The sequence below is a fragment of the Siniperca chuatsi genome, linkage group LG11, assembly GCF_020085105.1.
Source record: "Siniperca chuatsi isolate FFG_IHB_CAS linkage group LG11, ASM2008510v1, whole genome shotgun sequence".
In the NCBI taxonomy this organism is placed as follows: domain Eukaryota; kingdom Metazoa; phylum Chordata; class Actinopteri; order Centrarchiformes; family Sinipercidae; genus Siniperca; species Siniperca chuatsi.
Window position 1 is genome coordinate 5144413 of NC_058052.1, and position 26525 is coordinate 5170937.

General features: G+C 41.9%; 1 protein-coding gene and 1 long non-coding RNA gene across 30 annotated transcripts in view; one reads left to right on the plus strand and one right to left on the minus strand.

Annotated features, from left to right (window-relative positions):
* The first annotated feature begins 63 nt into the window (after positions 1 to 63).
* Positions 64 to 17239, plus strand: LOC122884794. Of its 3 annotated transcripts, none has more exons than XR_006379980.1 (4): positions 64 to 2206; positions 7990 to 15001; positions 15264 to 15299; positions 16000 to 17239. It is a non-coding gene; the product is annotated as an uncharacterized LOC122884794 (long non-coding RNA). The 3 variants fall into 3 exon arrangements; XR_006379979.1 differs by having other exon boundaries at positions 7990 to 8307; positions 9578 to 15299; XR_006379978.1 differs by having other exon boundaries at positions 7990 to 15299.
* A 719-nt stretch (positions 17240 to 17958) lies between these two features.
* LOC122884791 (regulating synaptic membrane exocytosis protein 1-like) overlaps positions 17959 to 26525 on the minus strand; it is a 108485-nt gene continuing 99918 nt past the window's right edge. For 25 of the 27 annotated variants that reach the window (XM_044215148.1, XM_044215158.1, XM_044215156.1 and 22 more), the window contains 6 exons: positions 25992 to 26024; positions 24594 to 24759; positions 22547 to 22659; positions 22126 to 22227; positions 21787 to 21926; positions 17959 to 20466 (listed from right to left, as the gene is read on the minus strand). In XM_044215148.1, the coding sequence (XP_044071083.1) occupies positions 20248 to 20466; positions 21787 to 21926; positions 22126 to 22227; positions 22547 to 22659; positions 24594 to 24759; positions 25992 to 26024 (773 nt within the window). In that variant the 3' untranslated portion in view covers positions 17959 to 20247. The remainder of the gene's footprint in view (positions 20467 to 21786; positions 21927 to 22125; positions 22228 to 22546; positions 22660 to 24593; positions 24760 to 25991; positions 26025 to 26525) is intronic. The other 2 variants (XM_044215154.1, XM_044215153.1) reach the window with 1 other exon arrangement.

The following is a 26525-nucleotide window of genomic DNA, read 5'->3' on the forward strand; positions in this document are numbered from 1 at the left end:
GGCAAAAGCCCCCCCTCCCCCCCACCACCCCTCCCCTCAACCCCCCCCCTCTGAGCCGTGCAAGTTCAAGTGCACGGACGTGACGTTCCCGGCGAACTTGAACGTCAGGCGATGGACGGACACCCGACATACAAAAACATGGGCAGGGCCGAGGCACCCGAGTGGGAGTGGGAGTGGGAGGAGGGACGGACGGGACGCGCAATAACAACACCAATGGATGGTCATTAGAGGGAGAGAGAGAGAGGGGGGGGGGCTGGACATGAGAAATAGACCCAGTGGAAGCCAATGGACACAGAGATCAGGGGGGCCGGACTAGAGGCACTTGGAGGGAGGGAGGGAGGAGTGTGTGTGTGTATACGTGTGTGTGCGTGTGTGTGTGTGCGCGCGTAAGTGAGAGAGAGAGAGGCAGAGATGTCTAATGAAAGCAATATGCAGAGAGAGAATGAGAGAGAGACAGAGAGAGGGAGAGAGAGGTGGACGCAAAACAGGGCAAGGGAAGCCGCGGACAGGAGCTCACTGGAGGGGGGCGGATATAATACTGCTGCGTGCACTACAGACCGGAGGAGTGTGTGTGTGTGTGTGTGTGTGTGTGTGTGTGTGTGTGTGTGTGTGTGTGTGTGTGTGTGTGTGAACAAAGTCTGTCGCACGTCGTGGCCACTGTTCTCAGTCTGAGAAATGCTCACCTGGACGCGCGTGTGTATAGGTCTGTGTCCCTGAAGCGCGTGCACACGAAGGCTGTTAGGCAGATAGAGAGAAAGAGACGCGCGTGTTAAAATGACAAGGAGCGCAGCAAACTCTCCGGCTGCAGCGAACAGGACGAACAGGTTGAACAACCAACAGAAATACAGACACGGGCTATAACCTGGGTGGCTTCACGTGCGCTTTACATATACACAGTGGTCTGCACTGCTCTGCTTACAGATGATAATCACATCCCGGCCCCGTAAAACAAAGAAAGAATCCCATTATTATATGCAACTCCTGAATATGCAATATTTCCCGTCTTTTTTTTTTTTAGGCTAATCTAAAAACTAATAAAGTATTTATACATGTCTATGATTTAGGTCTCATCTTGAGCTAGACTATGCCCCACAATAGCGCATAATTATTTATACTTGTGATAACTTAAACTCATACCAAAAAGGGATATGTGTTCTTAAGGCTTCACCTTGGCAGAAAAAACATTTGCACCATACTCCTTTGAAGAATCAGTGGATTTATTTTTTCCCAACCTAAAGAAGTTTTACTTGTTTCTTTATTTTTTATTTCATTTTAAGAAACTAGAGGAACTCATGTCTGATCTTGAGGTCTGGGTCACTTGTGCATCAGTGTTTGTGCCATAAATTAAAATGCACCCATTCCATTGTGGATAATGTGTACTGTCTGTAACATTGGAGGTGTGCGGTGAGTTTGTCTGTATTGAGGGGGGGGGGCAGTTTTGAAGGGGCACTACAGAGTCCAAAGCCCCTCTACCTGTTAGTCTGTCTCTGTATCTGTCTGCGTGAAATCCACACTGCAGCCCCGTGCAGACCGTGGGAGTGCGAGCGGACACATAAGCGCCCCGTGTAATAACTTTCAGATGTGCCTCAGGTTCGAGCTGCATGCGGTACAGGGGAGGGTGTGTTGGTGGTGGTGGGGGGTGTGGAGAGGAGGGGAAGGAGGAGGAAGAAGAAGAAGAAGAAGAAGAGGAGGGGGATGAGATTGTAAATACTCTTGTAATAAAGGAGGTTTGGTAATATAAGACGCGGGGCTTAAAGCAAAGGCGCCGCGCAGCCCGACGCGATCCGGGTTTTAGAAAACAGATATCAAGTGAGGAGACACGGCGCAAAATGGGAAGAAGAGAGCCACCGGTGCTGTGTGGACGAGGTTGGAAGAGAGGGGAGGGATGGTACAGGAGGAGAAGACGGAGAGATTCACCCGGAAAGCGGCAACCGGCAGCGGCACAGTCCGTAGCTGGAGCAGCAGTGGCGGCGGAGGCAGCGGCGACTCTAGTGGTGCTTCGGAGACCTGGAGCTACGCGCACTGACCGAAGAGGACGCGCACTTAATACCGAGGGGTGGGCGGGTGGGGGGACAAGAAAGAGGAGGAGGAGGGAGGTGATGGGAGAGTGACAAAGAGAAGGAGAGAGAGAGAGAGAGAGAGAAGCCGGAGGAGTGGAGGAGGAGGAGGAGGAGGTTCAACGTCAAGGGGGAAAAATGCATGACCAGTGAGTGAAAAAATTTGCAGGTTGCAACTCGCTGCATGGCTTATTAGACAGACCGGTGTGTGGTGTGTGTGTGTGTGCGCGCGCGCGCACAATCGCGCACGCGCGTGGGCGATTATCCCTCACGGGGTGATTATCCCGTGTGTGACCGCGTGTCAAAGTTCAGGCAGGTTTAAACCTCGCAGAGGAGATTTTCTGCTTGCATGATGATGATGATATCGTCTTAAACAAAAAGTGTGGGATCTAATGGCAAAGGCGGGTTAGATCTGTCAGCCATGAATTGGCACGCTTCAGTGTTTTATTCCTTCGCTTTATATTCAATCATACAGCCAAATCAAAATGACAATGCTGGTAGATTTGTGGATTATTTCCCCTAATCTGTAGGTTTAAACTGTGTGCTGCATCTGTACGAATGGACGACTGGCCATTATAGTTTTATTATTATCGAGCCATATCATTTATTTTTCTTTGCACGCACCGGTGAAAAAGCAAACTAGACAATTTAACGGGGACGTAGGAGACACGATTACAGAGAGGAATAAATGTTTTAAAACTGAATTATTGTAATATTTCTGAAGGTAAGCAGCTCTTGGGCGTGCGTTTGGAGAATCGATTTAAAATGTGATATATATTTTTTTTATTTTTCAGCATCAGAGTGGATCAAAAAGGCACAGACGCTGAACGTTACGTGGAAGTTTAGTTTAGATTTGTTCCATTATTTCTTTCTGCATTTGCCTCATTTGGGCACTTTTGAGATTGAGGAAGAAGTTATTGTAACAGGATTCCGTTTGTGCTGATTTCCAGATTTACGGTTTTCATCAGACGGACGTTAACCCCCTCAGTCCGGACACTTTTCCTTTTGCTTTGACCTTAATTTCACAAGGCTGCTTGAAAATCTAAACGCTGTGTCAGTGATGGAGAGGCTGCACTCCTTAAGAAATACTCCCCTTCGCATCCATGCATCCTGAAAATGATTAAACGCGCGTGAACGACGCCGTTAAACACTACCTTATGGACCACGAAGTGTAAAGAGAAAAGCTACAGTTCCGTATTAAAAAGCGTAATTGGGGATAAATGGGAGGATTTTAGCTCTCTTTCCCGGGCATCGGGTGTCCTGGGTGGCCTGTTGCTGTCTGAATGGCGACAGGCGGCCACCGCACGCACTAAACCTGATCCAGTAACAGTAGAAGCCACAGGCTGGGTGACACGGCGGAGTGTGTTGTGAGTTAAAAGCCTCCAGAAGGAAGCAGAGACGTCATCATATTATTGGTATTTATTATCAGGTTTTATGACTTATCACCTTTTGGTAGTAGGTAAAACTGACTTAATTTCACTTCAGGCCGGTGTGCCAAAGTCCTTGCATCCTTTGGCACCAAACCTCCCAAATCTTTACGTTCCCAGACGCCTTTAAGCACAAAGTGGCGCAACAACTGATTTCCAAACATCGTGTTGAAACGTGATAGAATACGAGCCCCGCAGCTCATCTAGCAGGCAAAACTTGATTTCCTGATTTTAATAGAGCCATGCCATCCCCAACTGGCACCCACACTTAAAGGGGCCCTCGTTTTACACCCCCCACACACACATCCGAGAGCAGTAACCTTGACCTCCCCCTACACCCCGCTCCATCTGTTGGCAACAAAGAGTGTTTATCCTTTTCTCTTCCTCCCATATCCTGCTCTCTCTCCCTCCTCCTCCTCCTCCTCTGACTTTACCCCCCCCCCAACACACACACTCACACACTCTCCAAGTAAAGACGGAACATTGATCAAAGCGCGCCGGGGAATCTCTATATGTAAATGGAAGCGCGTCGTCGGTTCCGTCATACATCAGTCAGCCTGCTGTGGAGGTACAGCAACACAAGCAGGGCCTGGGTGCATGTGTGTGTGCGTGGATATAGCCTATCTCCCATATTTGATATTTTAGTTCTTAATTTAAAAATATACTGAAGATTATAAGCAAGAATCACCTGGAATTAAGTATATTTTCTGCGCCATATGTAGGCCACACTCTGCCGTCTTTAACTTTATTTCTCGTATTCAGCACTTTTATTCGCTTGTTAAGGCGGCTACAACTTTCATCAGCCTATATATCCAGTACATATGTGCACTGAGTGCACGGACAGCGGCACACTTTGATGAAGGTTCATAAAACGGGGAGGGGGAGAATTTAAGCTTTGTAAGAAGCGTGAAAGGAGCGGAGGGACTACATGGCATCAGACCGGCGGTGGTCATGTGCGCGCTTTCCCTGCAAGCACGACAGCTCCGGGGAAATTGAGTGACTGAGGGCGCATTTCAATATATGGAAATGACCGGGGGGCTCCTGAGATAAATCAGCTCCAGTCCCTCCACACACCCACCCCGCACACAGTTACACCCCCTCCCCCTTCCATGCTCCTGTTCATACCTTCATTTCTCCTTCTCTGTCTCCAGCCGCTGCTTTTGTTGCTTTTGTCATAATTTCCCGTGCGTAAAGACGCACAGTGTAAACTGACATTACCGGCGTTATATACAAAGTCAGAATTAAAAGGCTACTTCAAATACGTTCAACCTGCGGTGGATGGGGCCTAACAGTCTTTTTTTTTTTAAATAAAGGATCTGATCTGCAGTCTGTGATCAACGTAAACACAACATGTGGTGACTAAAATCAACTCCAAAATCATTTTTACGAGGATATTTGACTCGTGAATTTACATATGGTTTTGCACCAGTATATTCATAGACATCAAAAGTAACGTTTTAAATTGTTTTAGGTGCTTTTACACCGGCCCCACTTTGATGCTACGAAATTTATGATTAATTGTTAAGCCTTTATACTCAGTTGATCTGCACCTGTTTATTCTGTGTTTCAGAGTTATGGCTAAACTAATAGTTTATGTTTTACAATTAAAATCACCAAAAATATAATACAAAAAAATGACATTTTTGACACGTAATTCTGACAAAACATGTCCAGTGCTCTGACAAAAATACAGTGTTCTAGGTTTTCGGTTTTCATGTTTATTTCCAATGGGAATTAGCTCCAAATCCCTGTTAGTCCCTGGGTTTTTGCGGAGGAATTTCAGGCTTTGGTAGTGACACCACCCCCCAGAACCGCACACACACACACACACACACACACACACACACACACACACATACACCATCCCAAAAGCTTTAGAATAAAGGGAGCGGGGTGGATTTCACAACGTGCCATTATCACATCGGGGGTTGTGCGCGCACGTCGTTGCGTCGGGCCGGTGGTATTAGATGAAATCAGGCGGGATTACACGGCTATAGACCAAATTATAAGACTCCCCCCACCACCACCACCACCACCACCACCTCACACACACACACACACACACACACACACACACACACACACACACACCTTCACATCCTTCCTCCCCCGCTCCCTCTTTCCTCTGTATAATGCGTGGCGCTGATGTGACGGGTGAGTTTAAAGTCAGTCAGAGATCACTTCAGTCAAATTATTCATGTTTACACTGTATGTGTCTCATTTGAGCAGAGGTGGTCTTTAGTGACGGATACAACTGTAAAATCTCACATCTTGCATTGAGACCAATTGGAAAAACCCTCAGAGGACCCCTGGAGGGCCCCAGACCACAAACACCTGCTGCAGACTACACGGGGTCCGGTGTATTTATGAGTTATGCACCGTGCACATTCCCCTTTCCAACCCTCCACCACCACGCAATCCACATCCATCCATCTGCCTCTAATGCACGGACGTGTTTATGGCCGCCGTAGTTAAGTCGTTGTTAATTTTACAATAAGCGGGTTGTTATGAAGATGAATGACGGGAGGGAAATGGTAGGCTACACTTGGGACAGCGGCGCAGGAGATGTGAGAGTATAGTGGTCTGGAGGGGCCTATTTGTGTTGGTAATGTTGAGATGTTCTTAAACACTTCATGGGTTGATGCTGAAAGCTGCTGACTTTCAATATTCATGTTGACAAATAATCCAAAATAATGGCGCGGATAAGTGTCGTTGTTAATCAGGATTCTGATTAAAGGAAGCGTTTGTGGAACGGAATTGAGAACAAAATGCAACACTGAGACTCAATAAACATTCAACTATAAATGTACAAAATGATGCAAACGCGTATGGATGGCGCTGAATGAACTGGAGTTTTAATGATAATATCACCGTGGGATTTACTCTAAACAGCTGATAAATGCACAGACGTTTCTCTGACACTCTCCTTTCATTGCTTAAGGGAACATCAGCACTTGAACTGAGCCGGGGGCCAGTTGGTGGACTGTTGTATTTTGGAAAGCATGAACTCACCTTATAGCGCCATAATCTTTAAAATAAGAGATAAAGACCCCCGTTAAAAATCTAAAGCTCCACTAGTTCTACTCTAGCTGACTTTCATGCCTTAACATCTTCAAACACGGACTCTAGCTCCCCCTAGTGTCCAAATCCAGGCAATATAAGAGCGCAGGTAAAGGTGGCCCCTATAGGCTGAAGCCGCCGAGGGCCCGCAGCATCAAACTGAGCTTCAGGGTGGATGGAGAGGATTTCATTTTGGAATTAAGATTCGATAAATTGGTCTGCAATATTGGAAATATTCATTAAAATCAACCAAATAAACATCAGCTTGGAAGAGGTCGTTTGTGTCGAATGCAGAGTGAAGACGACACGGAGAAGCTGGTCAGACCGGGGTAGCCGACATTTGAGAATCCAAACCACAAAAGAAAAAAAAATGATCAGTTGTGACAGATTTTTGTCAGGATTTATGGTTCGGATTATAGCTCAACAATAACAAGTCTCAAATTCAAACGTCAGGGTTTGTGTTGAGGAGATCAGTGTGTTTGCTTCGGGCAGAGTTCGGTGTTTATGGTTCAAAATGAAACCAAAACCCTGAAATCCCCCCAAATCCTTAAGAACCATCACCTCTCCTCCTTCCGCTCTGCTTTGGAGCGTTATTTTGTTCATTTAATGGAAGAAAAAGAGATCATTTAAAAAAAAATAAAAATGTTATGTCCATCTTTCAGCGTTATTATTCCCAAAACTTTATCATAAGGAAAAAAGATTGTCTTCGTGGAAGTTTCAAGGTAACATTACATGAATGGGAACACGACGATTATTTATTTAGTATTTATTCATTTCATGCTTTTAGTCACCTTCTAGTCTGATACATCTCAAGAACAAATCTGTAAAAAAATATGTTGAGCTGATTACCTAATTCTTATAACATTCCTCCCACTATTTCACGTCTAATTGGCTATTATAATAATTATTATTAGCCTATTAGTATTATTATTATTGGGCTGCTTTTATTATTTCCGCAGGGTTTTCACACAATGCCAATAAGGGCAGAGACAATTTCACTAGCCACGATATAATTGGTGTCATATTAAATATTGTCCGACTGACTGAGTCTATAAGGATTATTAATCCAGTCATTCCGCGCAGTGATCAGCGGCTCGGAGGGAAGTTTGATCCAGTAAATCTTCGCGCAGCACTGTTTCCAGCGGCCGTAGTCTGAGCGGGCCGCACCTCAGAGAGCTTAGTGATAAATCATGTATTTTTAATGAATATCAATAGAAGACCCCCCCTCCATAAGGCAGGAGCCCGGCTATCTAATTAGATTAAGCGGCGGTGAGGGGCGGTGCGGGCCGGACGGGGGAATACTGCGGTAATGACTGCTATCACTGCAGCGAGTTTCTAATGGGCTCTGAAGCGCTGCCACACAGCCAAACCAGGGGGCCTTTCAAACCATTAACACCGGGGGGGGGGTAACAAATCTAATCTGACATGACACCCTTCTGTTTCAGGCCTGTTAACCAGCGGCGTCAGCACACCAGAAAGAACTGGCCACGTCCCCGCGTCTCATGTCATCGGGCTCCGAAACTTGTGTCCACTCGTGACTGGCTTTCTGGGGACAAAGTGGAGCGAAGGCTGACGACACGTTGTTATCATCAGTGATCACTTCTAAGTTCTCTTTGTTTTCACGCACGACAAACCATCCTAGATGAACAGCATGTACTGTAATTCCTTTGCATCTTTCTCTTGTGCCCTCTACAGAAAGACGCTAAAACGACACGTAGGCTGGCTGCCATTTTCCCATGAAACAGTCATCATCATATAATAAAGTAAGCTATGGGAGGTTATTATACTTTAGATTTTAAAATGATTGCAGCGAAATGTATGTAAAGTTACAAAGAAAAGGAGAGGGGGGAAAAAAAGAAGAAAACAAAAAACATGCCAAAACAATATCAGAAATAATTTGGACGAAACAAAGAATAAGTTTAATAGACAGGGCACAGAAATGCAAGTTTATAGAAAAATTGGTAGAGATTTGAAGGAAGTCACAAGGCGAATTTCAACAGGAGCTTGGGAGCTCTGCCAGCAAATCCGCAATCTCCCTCAGCTTTAAGTCTTGATCAGGGGATTGCAAGCAGAGTTTTGTTGCAGGATCTGAGGTGCAGGTACTGTATGGGCACAAGTGTATGCTGGATCCAGACCAGGAAGTACTTTGCAATGAGGCAATGAGTAAAAACCTTAAAAATCAGTTTGAAAATACAATTTTAAAAATCAACTGGAAACCAACGCAAAGAGGCCACATTGAGGGTTTTGTGATTTAAATTTTTTTTTTTTTCTGTAAGAGTCTGGCTGCAGTTAAAAGACATTTTTTCCCTGTATTTTGGTAGGCTAATAAAAAGCACAATGAAGTGCAGTAAGATCACTGTATTACTGATTATTATATTAGGCTGCTATAAACCCCCATGAGAACACCAAAATGAGGCTACAGGCCCATCATATAAAGATAACTATTTATGTTGAGAACAGAACAGTAGGCTACATGTGGCCGGTGAAATCCATAGGGCTTCTATGACAATGAGTGCACACACACACACACACCACACACACTATTAGACATAGGCTGTATAGGAATATTTCAAAGTGGGTTTTCTGTAGGCTTCTCAGAATATCTGAACCATTATTTCGGGGGGGTGGTAGACAGTATAAACACATTGTTGTTGTCTGAGGTGTGACTCTTAAATGCTGTTGCACTGCACAGACAACACAGACAGCTATTTAACTGAAGACATATCTAAGGACAAACACCTTCTCTCATGGCAGCTTTGGGTGATTTAGTATTTTGGAAATGGTTTTAGGAATAATAGGGGACTTAACAAGTGACAGGCAATGAGGAAAATTTTAGACTTCAGTTCATTAAATTTTGTTCTGACATTTCAGTTCCATTAAATGTGATTATTTCATGGCAAAAAAAAAAGTTGGTGTGTACCCCATGATTTTATTCACCAGGGACAACATAGTGATGTTTCATTTTGAAACATCACTATGGAACATTCATCTCTCTTCTGGAACAGAGAGTAATCTAATTCATTTTCATGGCAGGATTTCCAGACTGGGTTGGAGGAATCTTCATCATTTCACAGCTGGACAGCACCGACTGGCTGATGTCTCGTATTTAATAAAAAGCCAATATCGGCATCAGTTTAAATCAACACAATATCCCCAAATCATTTATAGATTAGATGATAAATTAGGAATTGTGATGTCTCAATCACTCAGTCATTCTCTGACTGATCTGTAAACAAAGGATAAACTGAGGAGAAGAGTTGGTCTCAGTTGCTTATTGATGCATTTCTGAAAATCACAGCTGAGTTCTGAAGAGTTTGCCAGCCATCCAAAGTGGCTTGCGATGAAATTAAAAAAGTACCGTCCAAAGGAGCCAGCAGGTGTGAAGATTTCAGCCCACCCACAGATGTAAACCTTGATCTTGTAGAGTTTATATGAGAATGGGGTCCTTTTAAGGAAGAATTAGAAATAAATATGATCTTTTTTTCCTGTTGTTAAAAAAGTCTTGTGATGATCACTTAGGACAAGTTCCGTGATTTCCACGACATCAGCCTTGGTTGCATGCAGTGACTAAGCTGCCTGCTTTTATTTAGTAGGATTAAGAGCTTTTATTTACAACCATGAAGGTACTTTTACAAGAACAACACATACGGTACTGCACATACAACATATAGCACACATACAATGCTGTATTGTAGGAAAGGGCAGCTTTTTTGCACATTCTGAACCTTTACAATTCCATGTTCAGGTTTTAGACTTTATTGTTTTAATTGCCATTTTCTTTATTTCTATATTTGTTATTTTACTCTCTAAATGGTTTGTCAGCACCACGATGTATTTACCTGTCATGCCTGTAAAGCAAGCTGAAACTGAGAAGAGAATGATTTTGACATTGGTTTTGCAAACTAATTCAGTTCCCTTAACCCACCACAAGATGGCATTAAAGAGTTTAAAATGTCACTCCTCTACATGGAGAGTTTCAGCTTCTCTCTTCTAGATGGACATACAGAGTGTCAAACAGCTGCTGTGCTGTCACTGATGTACATCAGATTTTATTTGAGCTTGTGTGGTGGGTTTTATCATATGTTTTACATATTTTTATTAGGTTTTATATTTATATTGTGTTTTATGCATCGTATGCTCTTGTCTGTGTGTTCTGCGGTTCACCTGGCTGCAGGGACAATACAGTTGAAATTAAAGTTTGACTGTGTATATACAAAATAGTTGATTAGTTTTAATACCTTTGGCACCAAAAAAAAAAGGTCATGGCATAAGTGACATCAATTTCCTGTGTACTGATAAATGATAAAGTCTGCCTGAACGCTATAACAAATTCTCACTTCTTCACATACACATAGGCTACTATTTGCACATTGAGGCATATGAACTACTACACTGTTCTACACTGTTTTAAACTGATACCATTTCACTGATAAAACTATGGTTTACAAGACTTTCTCACTGAGGAAAACACATTGTCTCATATCAAGTTGAAAATGTTAGGTCTGTTCACATTTTAAAACAATGAGCTCCTCTGGATGGTTACAAGAGGACTCACCTCTGCCCTGACGTGTGCTGTTTTGGTTGGTGGTTTGATCCCCGGCTCTTCGAGTCAAGACACTGAACCTCAGGTTGCTCCTGATAGCCAGGCCAGCGCCTTGCCGCCAGCGCTGTGTGAGTGTGTGTATGAACGGGTGAATGAAATCCAATGTAAAGCGCTTTTCCCACTAAGGTCGAAAAGCACAACACCTGCTGGGTAACCTGTTCAACTGCTCGTCAACACAAATATCTAATCAGCCAATCACGTGGCAGCCAGCAACTCAATGCATTAAGGGCACAGTCACACATGCGCGAATGTAGGCAAGTAGCCATCGTCTGCCGAGGCAGAATTCGTATCTTGTCGTGCTGAATATGGGTCGTGTCTAGATGGTAACCCTGGATTTGCGAAAACTCTCGCGAGATTTAGGTTTAGGCAATAAAACTACTTGGTTAGGTTTAGGAAGGCGCACAATGAAGAAACAACACGTACAAATCTTGCGAGAGTTTCACAAATCCATTGTTACCAGCTAGACACGATCCACTTGCTTAAGCACAGTAGCACTCGACTCTGCACACGTTAGCAGTGGCAGATACCGAGAGCCGCTTCAAAATATTCTTTAACGATAGCGGAAGGGACTTATTAACTTATCAAATATTGTTGCTGTATTGTAATAATGTCTGTTTCTGAATTACTTTAAAGTACTTGACGTAGTATAAAGAGCAATGAAGTCTGTATAGGGAGGAGGTCGTAGTGGATGAATGGGTCAAACACAGGACCTTCACCCAGGAGACCTGGGTTTGTGTCCTGCGTGAAACCAAAAGTCAGCGTTGACTTATTAATTTTAGACTTTGATCTGATGAGAATTATTATTTTCATTGTTTTTCAGTCGTAGTTTACTTGGTTAGGTTTAGGAAAAGATCATAGTATAATAAGTCAAAGTTGACTTTTGGTTTCACACGGGACACAAACAACGGTCTCCTAGGTGAAAGTCCTGTTTGTGAAAAGCTTTCTGGCAAAAAGCCCCGAAGAAACAGGACGTACAAATCTCGCGAGAGTTTCTCAAATCTAGGGTTACCATTTAGACACGCCCCTGAATGTGGGCAGTGCAGGATGCGGCGCACACGCAAATCAGTTTGCTGGTCAGTAGTTTGTTTGAGTGGTTGTGGCTGTTGGACATGAGCAGTTGTGATAAGAAAACTACAGTCAATGACAGCCAAGTGGGGTCAACCACACACACTTCTTTGCTATTGGTTGAGGCTGCGACTTTGCAGGTCACAGTTACCAAAGCTGAACTCCACGCAACGCGAATGGAAGTGAACGAGAGGCGAATATTTGCCGATGTTAATTTTGCGATTGTGCGACCATGCCCTTAGGCATGTAAAGTCAAGAGGATCTGCTGAAGTTCAAACCAAGCAAGTCACCAAGTGACTTTGAACATGGCATGGTTGTTGGTGCCAGATGGGTTGGTTTGAGTGTTTCAGAAACCAATGAGCGACAGCTCTCTGGGTGAAAATGCTTCATTGACGGCAGATGTCAGAGGAGAATGGCCAGACTGATTCAAACTGATGGAAAGGTAGTCATAGCCAGATCTCCACACTTCGTTTTAGCGCTGTGCCAGCGCTGGAGAAAGGTCTGGCTGAACCCAATAGGCTCATTCGAGATGAATTGCGCCTTGCCTGGAAAGTGGACGAGATCAGGCGGGAGCAGCAGGTTTCCAACAGCCTTCAAAGAATATGCAGGAAGTCACAGAAATATTTACATCCTGTCAGATCCATCTGCAGGCTGCCTGTAGTTTGCAGACCGTGTTCGGATAGCTGTGGCTAAAGAAATCACATATGCGTTCTTGATCGCTGATGAAGTTGAAGCAGAAGAGATCCCCCTACTGTTCCATGAAGATGGACAGTAAAAATAATAATAAATCTACTTTTCACAGTGGTCTAAGTTTGTCTATCATAACTTTTTATTTGTTTAACGATGCCACTGTTGTGATTGAGGAGAGAATCGGAGAAAGATTGTGCAGATTTTAGCCCTTGGAAGTCATTTATTGAATAATTATAGCCTACATAGAAAATGTATGTAAAGGCACTTTCATTTAAAAATCATATGACCCTAAATTTAAGAAATTGAACTAATGAATCAACAGTCCAAACATTCACACAGCTACATACATAGGCTACACATGGGGAGGAAAAGCAGCAATTATGACTACAAGACATACGTTTCCTGCAGTGATAGACAATCAGTTCCATAACAATTGAGGTTTCTGTCGCTTCACTATAGTTACAACTATGGGAGTCTTGGACTAAACATATTCCACTTCTCTGGCTGACCGAAGTTGTCATCAAGTTGTAATTAGGCTTTCTTATAATCTTTATTAATTGATTTATTTATATTTGTTTGTAATTCTATATAGTCTATGTGGAAATGTGAGTGTATCTGGCATTGTATTCTATCCTTTGTTCTTTTTATGTCTGCCTTGTAAAGCACTTTGTAATTGCTCGTTTTGATAAGCGCTACATAAATAACCTTTATTATTATTATACATATATATTATAAATATAAAATAATATATTATATACAACCACACCAGATATGTTTGTTAACAGATTAAACCTTGATTGCACAACATGAGACTAACCTACAATCTTGCATTAAATATTACAATTACACAGAAAATTAGGATTTTCTCCAAAACGTGGTGTTTGTGGTCAGAACTAAGAGCCAATCAGCTCTTTGATCAGGCGACAGCCAGGCGTTTCCCATCATGCCCTGGGTCTTGCAGTCGTTGGAGAGCATACTGTATATAACGATGGACGACATGTCTCCACTTCCTCCCACTGTACAGACATGAAGCCAAAATATCCGAAAACACGGGCGCTGCCATCTTGCACTGGTGACGTAATTTGGAGCCAGAGTCTGCACAGTAGTAATTGGGGTTGGACCCGGCAGACTCAATCGCACAAGATTATCAAAGATAATCATAAATAATAACTTTAATGAGTAAAGTCATCAGGGACACCACTCTTCTTAAAGAAGAGAAATGATTGAATTAATTGATCCAGTCTCATAAAATACACAAAACCATCAATTTGGAACTCAGATTAATAATTAAATTAATAACTAGAACCAAAATGACCATTAATAGGTAGTGAGCTGAAAGATTTTGGGTCCATCATAGAAGAGGTTGGCAAATTACTCACTCTTGTGAAACATTAAAGATATCAGCATAATTGTACACAAGCATCTTCCTGTTTAGCCCTCTGCTAACTTGAATGGGGATAAAATGATTTAATAGTGCGGCTCTTCTAGACTTTCCAAATGTTATCAGACCGAATGGATCAAATTCTGACAGTGAAACGAGTCATTTAGCGGGGGTTGTGACACTAAAAAAAAAAAGAAAATCCACTGTTTTACAGCTGCTTCTTTCACAATGTAAGTCTATGGGCCAAAGTATTTTGGGGCCAGTGTGCATCACGTGACGGACCTGGAAGTTGTAATTCCACGGTTTGGCCACTATGTTAAATTGGCTCTTTGAAGGGAACCGGATCTTATGGCTCCGTTCCTTTCCGAGAGCCGGCTCTTTCGTCTCCCAAACGGCTCTTCGTTTAGTACCACCTCTGCTGGTCACTGCCTAAGTTACGTTCTTATTTGTTGCGAGAAATAAATATGCGAGATTCTTCATCTGCAATACATTGAAATATTGTCATATTGATGGTTAAAAAGTGGGATATGTCAAGAATAACTATCCTTGTTATAGCCTATAACAAAAATAACACCCTACTAATGAAATAATATGGTTAATAAATCCTTACACAACTCTATATAGACACATACAGTATACTTCAATTTAACTCTATTGCTCTAATGTGTGTGTGTTTCACCAGCAGTTTTAGCTGTTAGCCAGCATTAAGCCAGGTAAGGTAAGTCTCTGCTATAAACTTCATTATATACTGGGCAGTGTTTGTAACTGACATTTGTAAGCTAATAGCTGTATTCTGTCAAGACTGTTGGTTATGTGTGAACTTTTGCTTATGTGGTGTGCATTCAACTGTGTTTATTTATATTTTTTGAGTTTATGTACATTCTTGGCACTTCAAACTGTGATACGTGGTATAGATAGATTTTGCCAGCTGTTTAACACACACACAGACAGACAGACTTACATCTTGTTTCCTCTCCTAGATAAAAGGAGGAGGATCCAGAAGCTGCGCTTGATTGGTGAGTGAATGAAAATGTGAACTGAAACTGACAGCAGAGTACATGAATTTACTATGGATAACTGGAGAATTGTGTACTAAAAAGAGTGACTGAAAGATAATCACTTTATTTGTCCAACTCAAACTGTTGAAGCTTCAAATTAGACTAATTTGAACTTAGAGTTAGAGTTAATTTTTTCACAGATTTGACCTACAGATGGCATCATAGAGCAGGAAAAATTTGAGATAGCCCTACGCAGGGTTCAACAAAACGTGACCATGTTTTTTCAAAAGTCATTCAATTCATCAATGAAGTGATTCACCACACTGCAAAAAAGTGCAACAAAAAAGGCCTGCCCTGAAAGAGGGAGTAACAAGTGAAGGCTTCATTTGCAAAAACAGATGTGCATTTTGTTTAATTTTCCAAAATCATGTTTTTTTATTGTGCACTCCAGGGAATATCAATCAAACTGATGTTGGGTTGTTTTTTGATGAAGAACGCCGTTTATCTGCTTTTAAAATGAACTCTTCAAGTTAATTATTTACATCTTATTTGCGGTGATGGTCTACAGGTAGTGTCCCTACACTCCAAAGCAACCAGATTGTCAAAATATGGTTCTATTGTGAATCAGCAGCCTTTTATATAAGGCCTTATTATAGGCGGAAATATCATTTATCATATCATATCATCATATAGGCGGGTCTTGTTTGTTTTCTTTCAGGCTGCTTCCATTGGTGGCTGCAGGGGCAGAACGTTGACGGGTGCGAAACTGAGAAGAGGAAGAAGAGCGTGGGGAGATACATAACGGAAAAAATACAGGACATTGTTAAAAAACACAAAAAACATTAAGTGTGTGTGTGTGTGTGTGTGTGTGTGTGTGTGGGGGGGGGGTTCTTTAGTTATGTCATGAATATGAATATTAAGTGATAAGCACTGCTATGGCTACTGTTAACAAAATTATTGATATTAACATTAATAGCTTGTTGTTGCTGTTGTCACTGTTTTTATTATTGTTATATATTGTGATAATTGTAGTTGTTTAACTTAACTAAACATTTTTAGGCCTCAGTAAGCAAGCAAGGAATGAAAAGGGCAATTAGTAACTTGATTCTTGATTATGAAGTTGTTTTTGTCTGTGTTCAGCAATTTATGGTGGCTTACAATTAAAAAAATGACATTTAAGAAATGTGTTGGAAGTTGGACGGATCTGCTGAAATTATACAGAAATCGGGGAGTATGTAGATGGTTAAAAATGTACTTCAGTTTACTGGCCTGCATAAGTTAGGCAAAAACTAGTTGGAAATTAAGCTGTAGCAATTCAGTTAAATGCCTGCAGAAGTTACATATAAGCTAAGCGTTACAATTCACGGCTGCTGCCCTGATGTGAATATTAGATATAAATGACGTCTGTGTGTTAAGTAAATGGTATCACTTAAATTACTGATCTGATCTCTGGAACATATATAGAAAGAGTAAAGGGAAAGAACACTGGTTAAAATTCCTATTGAAGGTACATGCCAAGTTATTTCTATAAGATACTGCATCAGACTGAGCGCAACCCTCAGCAACTCAAGTGAAACACTGAGTCTAGACCTTCAACTATTCCATCATTGACAACAAGGCTATCAAGTATTGTGCTTGGTAAGGCTATGAGTTGTTAACCCCCAGATTCTGTTTTGCCATGGACCTACACTCATTGCCTATCATAAGCAGGTAAGGACAGCTTAGAGCCCCGCTCTTGGTTGGATATCAAAACTGCCCCCAAAAGAAATTTCAAATACGTTACTTGCTTATTCCCACCTACTTACCATGAAATTTGCAGACCCGTAAAATGAAGTGTTACCACATATTGCACTCCAATGTTAGTATGCACCATGTGTCAGTCACTGCTTTATATGCTTGTCTGTTAGAGGTAATTTGTCCTTTTATCTGTTCTATGACAAGAATAAACACCAAAATTATATTTGGTCTATTTTTGTCCTCTGTAACGGCTATGGGTGCATGGGAGGAGGTTAATTAACAGTGCTCGCTGCTGTGTGCTGAACTATTAGAAAATATATGTCTGAAAAATAGAGATTTGTATATAACATTTTAAACTTTAAAATATTATTGGTCAATAACTGGTTTCTTGGCCAGAGAAGTATATAGAGTGAAACAAACACTGTATCAGAATGTATTTTAAAAATCATCCCAAGTCACACCACGGGGGGGCAGTACGAGCCTGGGATGAGGGTCAGTCCAAACTGAAGATGAAACTAAAATGAAAAAACTAAATTAAGAGTACAAGTTGGTGTCTGGGAAAATAATGAAGCTGTCATATACACTGAGGGGACCCAACAGCAAATTTTTGCCCCCAGCAGGTTCAATAACATGGACCCAACACATGTACATGGAACTGTGTTTTCACAGGTTTGATGGGCGGGAAAACGAGGCAGTCATTTTTACAAACCTTTTTTTCCACAGCAGCGCCTCTCTTATACTTTGAGTCATGAAGTTGGTGGATCCAAGAAAAACCTGGAATATGGCAAGTGCATTCTTTATATAATGGTAAAATGTTTACCTTGTTTTGTTCTCTATGTAATGTGCACCAACTGTCACAATCACATTCGCCGTGTTAAATGAGGCTCTGAAGTCGCCTGTTTCACAATAACTGAGATCACTCTGTTCGAAAAAGCCATGATCTTCTTCCACACAGTCTTTTATTTGTAAATAATAAAAATGAACTCTTGAATATAAAACATACACATCAGTAGAGCCACATCTGTTATACAAACAAGAACTGTTGCAGTGAATACTTAGTCTTTCGGCTAAAATCGTGGTTTGGGAGTGGGGAGCCATGGGCTGTAAACAATCAGTATTCCTGGAGTAATACTGACAAAGGAAAGGGCAGTCGGCCACACCGCCAAGGGTTTCAACAGAAACATCCGCAAAATATGTCTGCAAAATCAGATTTCTCATTGGCTTTAGAAGTCCAGTCCAAACCAATAGTAATAACAGGGGAAAGGGATTTAAGGAGAAGAAAGAACTTTGTTCCAATTGGTTCTTCTTGTTTTTCTGCAACTGGGACAAAAATAAAGGCCTATTAGCGCCCTTTGTGGCTCAGGGCCGCTCAGCGGCTCGAGCACATCCACAGGACGCAATTTCCCTTTAACAAGACCAGGAATGTTTGTGTGTCAGCGATGTTTTGTTTGTTCATAACTAATAAGTTCAAGCCGCTCATCCTGGTTTGTATGTACAAGGTGTGCATGTGTGTGTGTGTGTGTGTTGGTGACGGGTGTACAGTCAGATACACTCTATTTTTATATTCATATATCTATATCTTTATAATTTCTGTCAAACTCATAATGATACTTCATATACATTTAGCTGTTATACACACATTCTCTATCTCTGTCTCTAGCCCCAACTGTGTTAAACTACTGTTTAGACACCTACACCCTCAGATACACCGGGGGCTCGAGTATGCTCAGTACTACAGAACAGCACTGTTGTTCAAAGGGTTCAAAGAAAAAAACTGAAACAAAGAGAATTTTTTTTCCGGAGACTTCTTAATATGTATATTTAGACCCAGAGTGGTAGGCGTGGCCTGGGTGGAGTTGATCCCCCCCTATTGGTCCGCTCCTGTTAGGGGGCGGGGATGGCTTGGCTTTTCTCGGTTTGTATTCATATTCAGTACGAGCAAACTGTACAAGAACATGCAACATACAAGCTGGCCTAAAAGTATGTGGAACTAACACACATAGTCTAGTCTTTTTTTCCTGTTTTTGTTTTTTTTTTTTTGAGAATTGTTCGTTAATTTGTCTCGTCTTCTATTTTACAAAAAAGTAGAGAACAAAACAAAAAACGAAACAAACAGAACAAAAGAAACGTGCATGCAGCTTGGGGCCAGGGCGGGGCGTCCCCGAGTCATGCTGCTCCCTCCTACAGGGGGGAGTTTGAGAGGTCAGGAAGGGGAGACCGGGGGGGGGTAGGGGGAGGGTTGAGGCAAAGGGTGTTCGGTTGAATGTGACCTGACCTCCACATCGGCCTTTGGTGCACCATTGCTCGAAAACCAAACATACATGTACACAGAGGGAGTCTGCACCTTACGGTACCATTCTGAACTCAAAACAAAGACAGAAAAAAATGATCCCAAATGAAAAAAATAAAAAGCAAATAGTCAATTTGGCCTCTATTTTCTTTCCTCTTTGTTTAGACAAAGAGCAAAACTTTTTGTTGCCTCCGCCCAAATAAAGGAGTCAAGCTTTTCTTGTGCTTGCTTTCATATATCAACAACAAGGCTAAGAATGTGCATGTGCAAGCTCCCTTCACTTAAAGAGGTTACCAAACCGTGCCAAACCACTGCCCCTTGAGCTCATTTACGACACTGTTACCATGGTAACACCGGCAGAGACAACAGCCAACCTCTACGTGACGGTAGAGCTGCACGAAGTTGCCTCAGTTTGCTGCTTACTAACCCCCACACTTTGTTTACACCACTCATCCCTGTGGCCTTGCAGTAAGCTCTAACTATGATTGACTGGAGGGCTACGAGGTGGAGGTGACTCCACTTTGATCGGGTGCTCTGATAGGGACTGCACAAGAAAGTAAGGAGAAACGAAAGAAAGAAAAACAGTGGCGAGAAATGAAGAATGCTGGACAGAAACCTCAAAGCTGCAGCTCAGAGAAGGAAACAAAGAAGGCAAAGCTTTGAAAACAAAAAGGCATAAGGAGGAGGAAGAGGGAAGGTGTGAGACGTGATTGTCAGACTCCAGCTAAGCTTTGATTGGCTAGTTCTGTCTCTCCCTCTCTCTTTCTCTCTCTCATTCCCTGTCGCTCCGTCTGGCTTTTCATTGGTTGACCAAGGGCTTCTCGTTGTCGTCCCTGGGCCGTGTACTCGCCCTCTGCTCAGTTCTTGTCCAGTAGCTGTGGTCCATTTTTTTTTTTTTTTTAAGGGATATTGGGGGGGTTTGCGTTCGCCATTCGGTCACTAGGACCGAACGCCCGGTGGCGGTCCTGAGCTGTCCAATGACGTCTGAGACGCCAGCCGCGTGAGCGGAGCTAATGTAGGGTCCACCAATGAGGACGGCGGAAACAGTTTGTACCAGCCAATCACCGTGCTTGAGAGGTCCAGCTCCTCCAATAGGATCTGTGCTACACCCATGAAACATTTGTGGTCCAGTCGTCCATAGTCGCCCCATACTATCACCTGGAGGAGAGAATGGTAGAGTTGAGTTAAACTAGTAAGCATTGAGCTGGAGAAAGAAATACACATTATCACTTTGTTTATGAATCGCATAAAGGCAGCCATGAGGGCTTCTAGGCTTCAGAACGACCTGACTCAAGGCTCCAAAACAAAACGTAATGCTGGTTTGCTGGTTTTAACTTCCATTTTATTTTATTCTTATTTTATTGGTTTTAACTCACGTGTCCTGTTATTTTTATTGGTTGGCTGTTAATTATTTTATTTAGTTGTTTTTATTCTTAATTTTTAATGGTTTAAATTTTTTTTTTTATCTCTCTAACTTTTAACTTTCACATGTAATATTATTCATATGTCAACTTCGGGGGGTAGCTCTCGCTCTGTGCAGCACATTGTGCTTCCACCTGGAATGAAATGTGCTATATAAATAACATTTTGCTTGCTTCCTCATGGACATCATCAAAGTCAACAATGCAGAGCTGGTTGTAAGTGTTTTGTGTAAGTCTTCGAGACAAATCCAAGTTAAGTCTCAAGTTATTGGAGACAAGTTCTGGTCAAAGTTTCAAGTATTTTGAAACAAGTTCTAGTCAAATCAAAAGTCTTTCATGACAACTCAGTCAAGTTTGAAGTCATTCGAGAAAAATCCAAGTCAAGCGTCATGTTATTCGAGATGTGTCCAAGTCAAAGCTCAAGTCATTTGAGACAAGTCCGAGTCAAGTCTTAAATCATTCAAGACACATCAAAGTCAAGCCTCAAGTCCTTGAGTGCAAATCCAAACAAGTCGTACTGTAAGTCTTCATGAGCAAATTGCAAGCCAGTTGCAAGTCTTTCAGGTCTCTGAATGCTGACAAACACAATGCCATGGTATTTTCCCTTCGAAGCTGTGTTAATATTATTTATTTACATAGCTGAGATGAAGTTATTTTATTGCAAAGGGTTAATAATAAAATATTCAAGATGTGTGTCCAAGCTTGTCTACAAATTTGAACAGGTCAAAACTTGAGACTGGAATGTTTTTTTTGTTTTCAAGTCCCAAGTCAAGTCTAAAGTCTCAAGTCTACAGCTCTGAGATAGAGACAACTACACTATAATGTGGTCATTTTCTGTTTATCCATGACCTAAAAGCTTTCTCTACTGCATGACATTCATCAAAAAAAGTTTTTATTTAAATCTTTTTATGGACATTCTCATTACAAAGTGAGCAATGGTTGGTTGTTCAGTCTGTTTGAGATTAAAGTGTTACTAGGTATACCCTCCCACACAACCAAAGACACACACACACACACACACACACACACACACACACACACACACACACGAGCTTACCTGAAGCACCTTGCCCTGGGGACTCTCATCAAAGAGCAGGTGCTGCTGGTAGAGCGGCTCCAGGGTCTTTCGTGCAATCTTGGTTTTCTTTTTGGCTTTACAAGTTCCATTATCCAGCAGGTACACCTTGACATAGGGGGCTGGGGATGGGGGGATGGGGTTAAGAGGGAGCAAAAAGAGAGAAAGAGGGAGGACAGATAGAATGAGGAGTAGGGAGAAAGAAGAAGAAGAAGAAGGAGGAGGGAGAAACTTTGTTGGGTTGTGCGTGTGTTTGACTTATCATATTATATTCAGGCAGAAGTGCTGTTTTTAAGGTTCGAGTGTGTGTGTGTGTGTTACCTGGGAGGGATTTGGAGCCTGATTTGGGGGTAAGGCCTCGTGCCCTGATCACCTCCACCTCCAGCTGGCCTTTCTTATCCATCAAACCGATCTGAACATCACCTGTATGTATAGGAGACATATGCACACACACACACACACACACACACACAAACCACATTTAGACAAATTATCAGAAACTACTTAAACTCTTTTGATCCTGATCTCAATATTTAGAGTTTGCACATTTTAGTGCTTCTCCAAGTTCTCAAAGCAGCACATACACAGTATATACAGTGTATTTACAGTACATTAAGTATACTGGTATTTTTCTATTTTTACACGTAATAGAACCTAATATTTGTAGTTTCTTTTTTGCATTACAAACATAGAAATTTGAGTTAATGGACTGTGCAGTGGATCTGATGGAGCCATCACTCACCCATGGCAGGTGTTGCCAGTGTTTGCCGGCCAACCAGCTGACCGGGACCTAAACCATCCAGGAAGTCACTGAACTGACTGTCGGCACCCAACCGCATACCTGAGAAGATCAGACTGACACACGCACAAACAAATGATTCAACAGTTCCCACATCAGAACACATACTATAAGCTGCAATTAAGGGTACAATTCTAAGTTTGGGAAAACAAACATTATTGACACCCCACACTATACTATTATAATAATAATGGTTATACCACAGTGCATAGTCCACTGCATGGGTCTCTATAATAGCTTTTTAGTACTAAATATAATAAGAGAAAACAGGATTTTGAAGTGAGCAAGAGGATCAACTCAAATACACAAATGGAAGCCACGTGCTTAAGTAATTCTTGGGAAATGTGGTTATGGCGCTCACTTGTGAGGTAACTCTGTCTTTGAAGCTGCAGCAGATATACATTACATGCTTTTACCTGTGCAGAACCTATCGGTTTGCTCTCACAGTCTTTTTTTCATAACATTGGTTACTATCCTTGCCATTCACAGTTTGCTGGCGCCTACTGACATAATGAAAGTTTACCCCCAAGAAAATGTCAGATTAAGCATTAGAGAGGTCTATTTTCAAACAAGACTAACACCGTGTCTACACAGGAGGCATAGCGTGAGCAGCACGTTAGCAGAGCGGCAGCAGCAGCTTCAGTCCTCTATCTGTGTCTACACAGGATGCGTTCAGGTACAGTGTGTTTTGGCAGCACTCACACAATCAGCCCAACACACAATGTAGTTGCGTAAAAATTAAGAAAATAGACTTGAAGCGTAAAAATACGCTTTGAGTCGCGTATAGTGTGAGTGAAACACAAGCTGTTAACTAATAATAAAGTTAATAATACATCCATGGTAGACACCCAGTAAGAGTCTACAGCCATGCTAGCGGCTCTGAGGTTATATTTAGATAGAGAGGTGCTTTGAGCTAAATGTTAACGTCAGCATGCTAACATACTCACAATGACAATGCTGACATGCTGATGTTAAGCAGGTGTAATATTTACAGTGTTTACCATCTTAGTATAGCATGTTACATGATGTTAGCATGCTACCATTTGCTAATTAGCACTAAACACAAAGTACAGCTGAGGCTGATGGGAATGTCCTTACTTTAGCAGGTACAGTATTTGGTCATAAACCGAAGGATTGGATAAAACATTTTTGTCTGATGATGCGCTAGATGAAAAGTCAGAGGATCATCAAAGTTATTACAATTCATCCAGAGGGGAACATTTATGCCAGTACTGAAATTCATGGAAATCCAGCCAATAGTTGTTCAGATATTTCAGTCTGGACCAAAATGAAATTAGTGAGACCAGGGCTGTGGCTTCGTGGTAGAGCGGGTCGCCCACTAATCGGAAGTTCGGTGGTTCGATCCCGGCTTCCCCAGCCCACGTGACGAAGTGTTTTTGATACTGAACCCCCGAGGAGCGTGAGTGTGCCTTCACGCACAAATGAGTCAGTTTCTTTGGCAACTGCCATCAGTGTGGGTGAATGCGATCTGTAGTGAGAAGCGCTTTGAGTGGTTGGAAGACTAGAGTACAGTCCATTTACCATCCCTGGAGCAATGCCGCTTGCCTAGCTAAAAAAAGTACCTTAAAGAGTCCCGCAAGAAATCAACAGATAAGAGAGGTCTACAGAAGCTTGTTTTGGAAAGTGATCTTTTTGTCATAAATTGGCTTAGAATTGCAGCTTAGCCTTTAAAACACTATCTTCCTAAGACATCATATCCTTTTTTAACTTATTACAATGGTACCAAAGACAGAGCTCCCAAGCACAAGCACTGCCACAATCCTACCAGTCCACACAACCATGTACAAGTAATTCTTCTTGCTTTTGTCATGTTCCTGATTTCTTGTGTTGTTAATGTCGTTAAAATGCCATCATAGCTGTCGTCTTGGTAGATCCACCATCTAAAGACAATATACCTTTTCTTTGCACATATAGTCCACAGACCATGCATTCTGTGTTCACATAGTTCTATCCTTTAGTGTGTACGTACTTCCCCTCAGAGCTGTAGCTGTTCATGCTGCCATCTGTCGACTCTCTGCTGGCCTGCCGGTTCATGGTTGACCCTCCCCGTGGGTACTCCACTGCCATGCCCGTCTCCACGCTCCTCTGGATGCTGCTGCCGCCGGCCTTACCCACCTTCTTACCTGCTGATGCCTCTGTGGCAAACACAGAAAAGAGGTGTTAAACAATTAGACTTTGCATGCACCATTTTAACCAAGGCTGTTATCAGTTATCAGGCAGGAATATAATACTAGGTTACAGGTTCTTAGAGGTTGAGTTGTGTCTTTTTCCAGTCATACGTTTTGCATCAATTCAAGTAAATCTGACAAGCCTGATAACTATAGGCTGAGGTTTATCAATATGCACGCCATCCCATGCAAATTCATATCCCATGGTGACCTCACCAACATCTCAAAAGAAGATTTCTGTGCAAAATAAATACATGGCAAGCTTCAGGATGCTGCAAAAAGGTTTTGTGTAGAAAATCATATATAATTTTTTTGAAAATAGGAAGGAAAATCTATTGTTATTTAGGTGATGAGGTCACTGCAGGAAGATAACATGGCTTAGTCAATCCACCCTAATCTTAAATGTTTGGCAGGGATGTAAATGTAAAACTTGGAGGGTTGAATAAATCATACAGTGATACAATCCAGACTTAAAAGAGGAGTTCAGCTCTTTTTAAAAGCCTGCTGTTATCATAAACACATGACGTCCTTTCAGTCCACCGAAAAAGAATATCAGAGTTTTGGGTAACGACATGCAAACATGGAGTCAGATTTAGATTCTTTTTGTTAGTGAAATTAAAATAGTGAAAATTAAAAAGGCAGATATGGCATGTACGATTCAACGGTCAAATGTATGAGAAAGTTCTTTTTGACTCAACCAGGCCTCTTGTAGAACTGAACCAGCCTTTTAACACAATGGTGACAGAAGAGGGTTGAGTAAGGAAGCGTGCCGGAGACAGAGTTCAGGAAGGGCTGGAGATGCTAGGAACTTTAGTCTGAGCTACTCTACAACTCTCCCTCACTATCATTCTGTCTCTGTGGCTCCCTGTCTGTCTGAGTTTGGTCTATTTTGTCTGCATCTGTGTCTCTTTTTAAAGTGTATCGTGATGCTTTGTTAAGTAACATCAGAGAAGGTACATCTAACAGCTTCTACATGATGTATTTAACCCTCTAAATATTTTTTCCTGCTATATAATATAATATCATGCTTGGATTATCATGCATCAACAATGTACCTTTATGGCACCTATGAGTCCTCATAAGCATCACCTGAAGTAAAGTGTTACAGTACTTGTCACAGTTTACCTTTCTTCCTGTGTTACAGTGTCTGACTGCCTTCCTTTCAAAATGTCTGTCTGCCTGTCTAACTATTGCTTTACCTTTCTGTCTGTCCGCCGCCTTACCCGCCGCCTCTGAAATAACACACACACAACAACAACAAAGCCAATAAACAACAACATCAGAAACAACAGCAACACTAGATAAACTGGTAAAATTGTGTCAGTGACCTAGAGGATGTTGTCTATCTGCATTGAAGTCTCTATGTACAGTATGTGCATGTGTGTATGTGTGCTTTTGTCCTAAACTATCAGACCAGTTTGTTTTTGTATAGAGAAAGATGCATGAATAAATAAAAAACACTCATTTGTTTATCCAAACCAGTTCTTGAGGCAATCAGAGATGCATTTGAGCATGGGTTAACAACATGGAACTGCACTGTCTCTCCAAGATTCAAGAGACTCAAGAGACCCTTACTGTCATCGTCTCTGACAACAAAACTGTAGCTGCAACTGTAATCAGGTGCTGAGCTCAAGTCCATATTTAACATCTAGAGAAATGACAAATATATTACAGGTACACTGTGGAGTTTTCATTGTAAACAAACGTTTCGCATTTCCCCCCAAACACATTAC